The following is a 10,136-nucleotide window of genomic DNA, read 5'->3' as shown; positions in this document are numbered from 1 at the left end:
ACTGAATCTGCTCAGAGCTGAAAGTGGGTCAGGGCTGATTGACAGCTCCTGAGGTCATAGAAGGGGTAACTCAGGCCCTGCATGGAATTTTCCACTTTCAGTCAAACTGAGTTCATGCATTGGCAGCACCTATACTTAAAATTTTGCTCCAACAGTTGCCATTGGAAAAGTAGCCATGGAGAAATCCTTCTCACTGGCTACCTACAGAAGTCAGTCTTCCCCTCCCCCCCCCCACTTCCCCTCCCTCTTCTAATTCCCTCAAAATGGCCGATGCAGCTATGAAGCATCTGAAGCAGGTCCAAAGCGCTTTGGATGCCCCCAACCTGCTCCGGACACCATTACTGGTATCCCGCTTTGACCTCGAAGTGCCACTTTGGATGCCGAAGCATCTGAAGCAGGTTCAGATCTGAAGCGGGATCCGAAGACTTGCACAGCCCTACTAAAGAATAAGATTCATAACCTAATGGTTCTATTGCCAAATGATCCACAAATGTATAAAGCAATGTTGAATTATTTTTAACGCCAGCGAATGTATTCCTACCCTTTCTGTATTTTTAGAATGGAGTGATATGTCACTCAAGTAATTTCCTTGGGCAGAGAAAAAACTTTTCAGATTTTTATTCCTAGTTTTTCCTCATCAAGGGGCAAGCAGTTTGAGATATTTGGGGGATTCTGGCAGGGAAAAGTCCCTCACTCATGGAAGGAGTCAAGAAATAATATAAGAATCTTGTAGTTCTTAAAGATATTCTACAGTCAGTACAAAAGGAAAGCTGTGCCCGTAATTCAGCAGCAATAATAGTGAGTGACCTGTAATTCTGTGTTGATGCTGTTGGTGGTTTCAATGAACAGGACACTGAGGAGTATCTATAAATAGAACAGAAACAGACTGAGCTGAAATCCATGTTAATAGTTTTGACTTTTTTCTTTGTTTAGCAAAGAATACTTTGATTCACCCTCTGTAATGTCCTCATTTTAATGTTTTTCTTCCCTAATAAATTTTGTGATGCCACCTACTTGGATTTGGATATATCCAGGGCTTGTTATGAAGTTATATAAACAGGGAGACAGATCTGCTTAAGTGTCTGTGCAAGAAAAGTCATCAGTGGGGTCATATGAAACTCAAAGTACCTGGTGTTCCTGTTAGAAGTAAAAGTTATCTTCCTTTTATTTTCCCCATGTTCTGAGAAATTTGAAATTAAAAGAACTGCACCATAAACTTTGTTTGTTTTCTTTCCTTTTAGGTGAAGAGATACAACATCTGTCCATTGAACTTGCAGTGACCCAGGTCCAGTCTTCGCAAAACGCTGCAATGTTTTTGGGGATGTGGGTAGCCCCACCTCTGATCTTTGGTCTTAGTGTATGTGTCTATATTAAGCTCCAAAAGAGTTATGAAGCCATTAAACCTAATGTACCCTATATAAACTTCCTCATGTACAACAAGGCTGCTTATTACCTGGCTGTCTATATCTAACATCTCAACTATGCAGTATCCTATAGAAGTTTTGTAATAGGAATGATTTTACCTTTGAGTGAATAATTACTCATACCAAAGCCAACTTATGACCTTCAGTGACCCATTTATTTATTATATCAATTATGATTCTTTCCTTTAATTTCATTTTTCTAAGTTAATCTTTCTACATTTTAAAATGGTGACCAGTGCTAGAATGGAAGTTGATGTTATCCTCTATTAAGTGCAATTCAAGTTGTGAAAATTGTATGAGCTCTCCAAGCCCCCTGAAGCAAAGCATTAAATCAGTTTATAGAAATCCTACAGAATTCTAAATCATCCTTAGCTTATGTAAATGTTCTAGAGTAATGTTGCTTCGCACCTTCTGAGGATCTGGTCTAGAATAATTCTAAGAAAATCCAATGGACTTTGGACTTCTGTCTTTGATCCTCCACTTCTCTAGGCTTTTTGTATTTGTAATGGTGTGTGCTGCCAGCAAAAAGAAAATCTAAGCTTTAGCCTGTTATTTCTGAATACAGCAGAGTTTGATGGTCACAAAGACCATAGGTCATGAAGGCAGTACATTCAGTCACAGGAGCGGAGAGTTTTGCAACGTGCTGGGAATCTCCGCTCCGGCCATTTATGGACAAGTTTGACAAGGTTTTGAGGAAACCATTTCAGCATCTCTCTGTCAAAAAATCCTACTGCTTTGAATGTTTTGGGTAGGAATGGACCACAAGTTCTATAGGAAGGCCATAATCATGTCCAGTTTGAAAATGGCTGAAACCAGTTTGAGATAAACCTGGTTGAATGTAGTATCAGACTTAACTGATTTGGGTCACACTGGTTTATGCAATGCCTGTCCCAGACCCCTTCCTGGTTTAAGTTAAATCAGAGTCCCCCAGCATCCCGGCATGCTCTCTGGACTGGGCGGGGCTCTCTGCTCCAGGGACCTAGGCTGGCCCCTGCCCTCTGCTCCCTAGGTGCAGCTCTGGCAAAGACAGCACATTCAGGGTGCCTGCCTGTATTTCCCCCCACCCCCACTCCCTGCTAAGTAGGGATTCCCCCCTCCCCTCTGCCTTACACAGACACCTTTCAACATTAGCTAGCAGACCATGTGCTGGCTACATTCTGTGTTGTGGGAGACAGGACTGTGTTGCTTAGGACTCTTTGGAGCTAATCAACAGGTGGCTGGTAACATCCCTCTGTTCCTTCTTTGGAACAGGTTGTTTAAGAAGAGCTTGAACTAATGAGAGATCCCTTCATTTGGCTCATGGGGTGATAAATGCTCCCTGCTGTGCTGTGTAAATCCCAGCTGGCTCCTTCACTGACCAGCGAGGTGGGGGACACCCCTCCCTAATCAGAGCATCCTACTGGGGCCTGGCCATGCCTCCCACAGCTCAGCACTATGGAATGGAAAGGAAAGCTGCTGTAGTACCCCCCAAGCTTCTAGCCTGAGCCCCTGGAGGCACGTGCCTGCATTTTTCAGTCCAGAGGGGACATCTGGATGGTTACAAACTGACTCAGCCTAGGCAGGTTAGATTACCCTGCAAAGAATAAAGCTCAGGCTTTTTGAATGTTTGTTCCTAGCCAGGGGGTTAATGCTTACTTGTGGTAAAACATAAATGTGCTGAATTCCTCTGCATTTGGTACAACTGAAATGGATTTTTAGACATTTTTGAAAACATTGTACCTGGTCTATAGACAAAGGATGAAGAGTTTTGGGTATAAAATTAAGTAAATGTTGGGTCCAGAATTTTTAACATGAAAGGAGGGGAGAGAGTATTTGAACAATTACTGCCTTGAAACAAATAATGTTGGATAGTTTGTTGGGTTCTGTGGTATTGGTTTACTGTTCTTCATAGTTGTTGAAAACAATCCAATACATTTTTCAAGTATTAATGTTACTTGTAAGTTAGTATACAGAACACTTGAGGAATTGTGATAAATCTTAAGCATGTGACACCCTCTATTTGTCTTTCAGATGAAAACCAGGGAATATCTTTTTACAACTTTGCCTCTGTGGATGAAACACATTGCAGAAGACAAACTGCAGACTTTTACTGAAGTATTTCTGGTACAGCATTTTGAAGCAAATAATCGTGCAAAAAATCCAAAGCTTTGCCAAAGTATCATGCAGGGTCTCAGCCAAGCTATGAAACTTCCAACTCCTGCCCAGTATTGCTGGAGCTGTTTGTGTCGGGCCACTGAGAAAATATTTGACTTTTTACCAAATGAGATTCAGGTAAGTAAAATGAATGTTTACATTTTTTCATAGTTTAAGACAGGGAAGGACTACTGTACATATAAGGGATAGAAAATATGCTGTAAAATATTGTGCATGGTTGTTTTTTTAATACTGGCAAATTATTTTTTTTCCTTTTTTTTCCTTTATAGTATATGGTGAAATTGTGAAACCAACTTCAGAGTGGACTTTTCTTCATAAATGATTGGGCAACTGAGAAACACAAATTTTTAATGAAGTAAAAATTACTGCTGAAATTGAAGCAGAGACAAATTAGAGAGAAAGTGCTTTCTGCAGTGTGAAAAACTACCTAGAAAGCTCCTTTACAATATCATACAGAAAATTCAGTGGGGAAAAGCACTTTTCTTTAGATGTTCCCCAGTATTGTTTTCATTTAGTTGCAAAAATTAATTCAAGTCTAGCATAAATGCAAAATAAAACTACAAATGTTTCAAGCTTCATCTTTCCGGAAAACTTTATTAAATGGTCATGATGAATTAAGGGGGCTCCTGGGTTCATTAATTTAGTGACTTAGAAGTATGTGTGTCTGTCTGATATACAGTTGTCTATATTTTTTCCAGAGAAGTGAAATGGGAATGTATATAGATATAGCAAAATGCATGTCAGAAATGGCTGATACAGAGATTGACCGGATTGCCCAAATCTCTAAGGTAATCATGTCTTATTCTATGTTTCCAGGTGTCTTTATACCCTTTATATACAAGATAAAGATTTGTCTTACAGTTTTACTTGTTCCCAAACTATTTTAGCCCCTTGCAAGTCTTAATGACTTTGCAGGTTGTCTGGACCATCATAGCTACAACAACGCCACAACACTACTTTCATTTGTATCCACAGATGTAGCTGTCATGTTTCATTGTCATACCATGTGAAAAAGAATGGTTTACTTAATCCAATGGGATTTCTTTTGTTGTTGCTTTGCAGAAAAATATAGAAAAGGCCTCTTTCATCAAAGTGTATCTAGTTTCTCAAGGCAGATTACCTTTGATGAGTTTGAATGATGTGATTGGTAATGCAATAGAATGCTGCTGGAAAGAGCCTATTACGTGGATGTTGTTGCATTGTTTCTACCATGCCCGAATCATAAGCCATGAAAACACAGGTAAGGCCATGTCTAAAAAAGAAAACACAGAAACTAATGTATCTGCACTTATTTTGTATGATAGAAGTTTTGGGGCATTTGAAGCAACTTTAAAATGGTTTAATCAAGCATTTGTAATTTCTTACGTATTATTTCTGAAGTGGTATAGATGGACTCAATGCTTTATACACTAAAAAAGATGGTGCTAGTTTTCTTCACGGCTTAATGCCTAATTTAGACCACTCTAATGGGCAAGGAAAGCAGGACTTCATCTTAGATTTGCAAAGGCTGATTTTAGTAGCTCTGACAAAAGCTCAGTGAAGCAGTTAAGGGCAGGGAGTATTGTTTAACACTGAATAGTTAAATGACAATGTACCCTGGGGTATCGGAAGGCACTCCTCAAATCAGAGCATGCGGACTAGTTGATAAAACAAACTTACTTCTGGATGTACTTCAGTGATCAGATCTGCATTGTAGAAGTCTTTACACAACACCACCTACATTCTCCAAATCCTTTTCCCAGTTAAGAGCTAGACTCCATACAACAAGCAAATGAGCTGCTTGGAAGTGGTCTCACAAAATACTCCCAGGAATTTTATTAGGGGATTTCCTCAGCAGTTTGGAGGAATTTGTAGGCTGGAATTATTTGGAAGAAGTGTTTTTTCTCCCACCCCTTTTCCTCTTTTGCTCTTCCACTTCTTTTTAATGCGTTTTAGCTTGATGGTTTCAGAGCTTTTTACAGACATGTTGCTGATGTTACATTGTGAATTTTAGCAGCTGCTGCTGCTATTATTAATAATAATAAAGCGCCCATATGCCTTTGGCCACAGTCAACCCCAAATTAAATGTTATGATTGTTGTTCCTCCACTAGCCTGCTGTTTGGTTGCTATGGTGATTTCTTCTATTTGCTTTTTAAAGAAAAAACTAGCATTTTATGAAATACAATATTCTTGTTCTTACAGGAGTGTTGAAGAGAATGGACTGGTTGTTAGAACTGATGGGCTATACTAGAAATGTTGCTTACAAGTCAACATCTATACAAAATGTGGATCTTAAAGAGGTACATACTGTGAAAATAATCTGTAGCTTTCAGGAAAAAAATGGTTTCTGGTATAATTTATGTCCTTTTTAAGGAACAAGTATTATTCCCTTACTTGTTAACATTTTAGAAAACTGTCATCTTAGTACCTCCATAAAGAAAATCTCTGATTTTCCTTCTTTGTTCCTCAATGCTCTCTTATACTTAAGAGCTCTTAAATATTCAACCCTGACATCTAAACTGTGAGAGTAATGAAAGAAAACAAAAAGAAATCATTGTAGATCTCTCTACATTTAGAATCAGTGCTAAGAGCTGAGACTCTCCTTTGCAGTTTTTATGAATTCATCTCTATGGAAATTTGCTGTCCCTCCTCGTCAGAGTTCTACAACTATTTTTCAGAAGGGTCGGACAGTTTTAGCTCCACCTATGTTGTTTGTAGTTGTGTGTAATGCTCCTGCTTATCCAAGGCTGAACTTTTTTTGGGTCCCTTCCAAGTTGGACCTCCTCTCAACTCACCTGCCTCGATTTTGATGGTAACAAATTAGATAGGGGTTCAGTGGTTGTAAATACAGAGATCCCACTTGGGGTTACTCATGAATCTGAAAGCAGTTGATGAAGGGGGCTCCACCTTCCCTACACCGACAACCACACGCCAGCCATTGGTGTCGAGGTGATGAATTATGTTGCTGGAGTCCAGTCTGTTCCAGGTTCTTTCAGAGGCAATCCTGATGATGCTACCTGGACTTATCCAGTTAGGATAAATGGCTTCTGGTCTACTAGGGGTTAACCTTTGAATTAAGCCCTGATGGAAGAACTCCGGGTGTCCGGATCCTAATATTTTCTTTCCACAAAATTAAGAAAAAAAAGAAGAAAAAGGGAAATGAGGAACCTCTTCCCATTCAGGTAGCTCCTATTCTGGCTAATACCTTTGTTATCCAGTCTGCCGCTCTTCCTGCTCCTTAGGAACACTGGGTTAGTTGCTGGGTTGAGGCTCGGTTCCCTTGCATCAGATTCCCCACAGCCTATGCAGCTCTTGTATGTATTGAGCCCCTGTGGCTCTGACATTTCTTTGCCTGGGTGTCTCAAACCTCGGGCACAGCTCACTCAGAGGCAAGCTCTGTCCTCCTCTTCCCAACACTCCAGATGCCTTTTAAATCTTCCACGGTAGTGCCGGCCCCTGACATCATCAGCCTGGCACCGCCCAGCTTGATTGACGGCAGGCTCTTAAACCGCAGCGCCAGGAGCGCATGCCATTGCAACCCTGATGCTTCCTGCTCCAGGGATAAGTTTCTCGCTTTGTTGTGGGCTTGCTCAGCCCATTCGGGATTCCAGGGTTTGCTCATGGGGTCTCAGGCCCCTTTCATAACATTGTGCTTGTTAAAATCATTAAATCTTGTACTTCTGGTCATCAGCTAATTCATGCAGAGATCAGAAAAGAGGTTCCTTTCCTTAGGGTACAGCACTGCACATGTGTATACTTGGAAAGATTTGGGTAATTTGCCTAAAGAGTCAGCTAGCCCCTTCTGGGTACAGGAAGTCAAATACACTGGTGGACTTGTCCATAAACACATTTTCAGTTTTAAATAAAAATAAATGAATAAATCAAGACCCTATTGCTAAAGAAGCTTAGGTAAGAAGCATTTCATTTTGCCTTCTTTTTTTGTTCTCATACAGTTGTACTATTTACACACCAAAGAAAAACCATAAAATTGCTCTTAATTCTCATCTTTGGACAGCTCTCAAGTTTTTATTTCAGCTGATTGCTGTGTAGGTTTACTCCTAAAAGATAAGACATGATCACTTTTTTTTCTATCGCTTATCTAATGAACCAAACTTGTATTAATTTCCTGTTTAGGCTGTAGATTTCCTGCTGTGGATATTCACAGCTTCTGTAGTTGCCTGGGCTGACCATGCTGCACCACTACTACTTGGTCTCAGTGCCAGCTGGTCACCGTGGAAACCCAAAAACACATCGCCAGAATTGTCTGCAGATCGAATCGGCAAGCACCCAATCGATGAACTTGCTGTGCAGGAGATACTTACTCTCCTTCCAAGCAGTATTCAGCTTCTGCTAGCTAAAGAGCCTTGGAAGGAACACACACAGAAGGTAAAGCTGCACATAATTTAACTTTCTCAGAGCCTGATCCTTCAAGATGCTGTTAGCACTTCTAGAGCATCACAGGGTCATCCTCAGTACTCAGTACAGTCAGCTCAAGGCTTGTGTGAGGCAGCTAGTGTTTCTTCTGTGTCTGTTGTATCTGACTGGTACTCTTTTTATCGCAATCAGATATAGCGTGACCTACCAGACTCAACATATGTTCTTAAATAAGATATGTAAATTACAAGCAGATAAAGAACATTTTAGAGGTGGGAATTTTAACGTTAGGTCGGTTTAATTGGAAAGAAGGGAGTATACTAAACTCTAGTTCCAAAGGACTAGTTAAACATGCAGACCCTTAATACTGAAATTGTCAACTGGTATAAATTATCATGACAAAGCTCTAGGAATTTATACCACCTGCAGAACTGCCTTCCAGGTTATAAAGCAACTGTTTCCTTGTAAATATTAGGTAGATATACACAAATGTGTGTACATGTGTGATACTGCATATGTCTAATTTGGCAAATGTAGCCTATACTTTCTATATTTGGTAAAATTGTTGAAATGTACATCAGACATTTAATTTTTTGAAATAGAATGGACACAGAAGAATGTCTCCCTGTACCATTCAGCGTACTCCAAACTCCCCTTGAAGTCAGCGTGTGGAATGTGTGAGGACTGTGGCATCTAGGCCATTCATATACAAATGAATAAATAGGTTTTAGTAAAGCAGTTGGGCTTATGCCTTAAAAATCATCTTTGGATACCTGAAATGTTACATTCTTCTGTGGACAATAAACATTACCAGAAAGACCCTGAAGACTGAGAGAAGTCAAAAGAGTGATGAGGGAATTGACTCAATGGTCGCATCCACACATGCAAGCATGTGCACTTGCAGCAGCTCAAACAGAAGCGGTGCAAATTTGAACCGGGGATATTTGTGTCAGCGCATGTGCCAGGATGTGCACTTTGGTGTGAGGAAATTGTGCCACTTGGGGCAAAATAACCCTGCCTGGCTTCTCCTAGATCTGCAGCCAGGGGGAGCTAGAGCCCAGGGCCAGCACCTGTGCTGTCCCAGCAGTAAAAAAAGCTGCCCTGTCCTCACCCTATCAGTACAAAAAGCTGCCCTGTCAAGTAGCTCAGGTCTGCTTGCTCTCAGGAGCTTCTGGGGCCCAGCTAATTGGTATCTGGGGACACTACCCCTGAAGCAACCCTGAGAGTTCCCTGTACCCTTTACCCACTGCAGCAGTCTGGCAGTGGGGGCTGCTGCCTGGCTGTGACCTGCTGTGCACCTGCCAGACCCAGATGGGGACTGCACAGCTAGTAGAGGGATCTGCCCCTCTGAGTCAGCTGCCAGTGAGCTGTGGAATTCTGGTGTTCCCTATTTAAAAACTGAAAAATCCGATTTAAAAAAAAAATCCCAGAGTCACTGTAAAATACCCTGAAATCCATGTTCCTCCACAATTGAAACAAAAGACCACTAGACCGAGACTAGCTGGGCAATGTTTTATTGAGAAATCTAGAGTGTTAAAGCAGTCTGGAAGCCCACTACGGTCTCTCTCATCATAATAAAGTGAATTTTAAATATATACTTTGTTGCCCCCCCACAGGGGTTCCAGGCCCCCCAACAGGGGTCACAGCCCTCCCACCAGGGGTCAAATGACCCCCGAAGGGGCTTACTACCCCGCTGCAGGGCCCACATGCCCCATCACCACTTCCTGTCCCAGCCCCCCGGAATGCTGTCCCGCCTGTTCCCATCCCCCACCAGCTCCTGCAATCCCCCTGATGGCTGCCCCACCCCCCACCTTCTCCCCCAGGCACCCCAATGACTGCCCCACCTGGCCCCATCCCTTGCTTGCACACCGAGCCCCCCAGTGGTTGCTCCTCCCACCCCAGTCTCCAACCCTGTACTCACCAGCAGTAGCAGGGGCTCTGGGGCCTCCTGGCAGAACCCCGCCACCCAGGACAGTGTGGGGCAGTGGGGCCTGGGCTGGGGCCGTTGCAGCTGTCACCCTGTGTAAGGGGGGCAATGACGTCGGTGACCCCAATGGCAGCTGCTACCGCAGGTGAGTGCGAGGGGGGTTGTTTTTTTAATTGTCAGGATGCTGAGGCCCAGAGGAGCAATAATTGGGGGCCTGGGTGGGGCAGCGATGAGGAGACTTGGGGAGGCAGGTGGGGAATGGGGCCGAGCAGGGCAG

General features: G+C 42.3%; 1 protein-coding gene across 4 annotated transcripts in view; it reads left to right on the top strand.

The window, feature by feature from the left end:
- Positions 1-10,136, top strand: part of FOCAD (focadhesin) — a 256,908-nt gene that overhangs the window by 242,447 nt on the left and 4,325 nt on the right. For all 4 annotated transcript variants that reach the window (XM_019554782.1, XM_019554785.1, XM_019554783.1 and 1 more), the window contains 6 exons: positions 1,242-1,357; positions 3,435-3,695; positions 4,277-4,366; positions 4,641-4,818; positions 5,761-5,858; positions 7,693-7,944. In XM_019554782.1, the coding sequence (XP_019410327.1) occupies positions 1,242-1,357; positions 3,435-3,695; positions 4,277-4,366; positions 4,641-4,818; positions 5,761-5,858; positions 7,693-7,944 (995 nt within the window). The remainder of the gene's footprint in view (positions 1-1,241; positions 1,358-3,434; positions 3,696-4,276; positions 4,367-4,640; positions 4,819-5,760; positions 5,859-7,692; positions 7,945-10,136) is intronic.

This window comes from Crocodylus porosus, unplaced genomic scaffold, assembly GCF_001723895.1.
Source record: "Crocodylus porosus isolate Cpor-Errol unplaced genomic scaffold, CroPor_comp1, whole genome shotgun sequence".
NCBI lineage: Eukaryota > Metazoa > Chordata > Crocodylia > Crocodylidae > Crocodylus > Crocodylus porosus.
The sequence above is the reverse complement of the archived record's forward strand: the minus strand, read 5'-3'. Positions and strand labels throughout refer to the sequence as shown.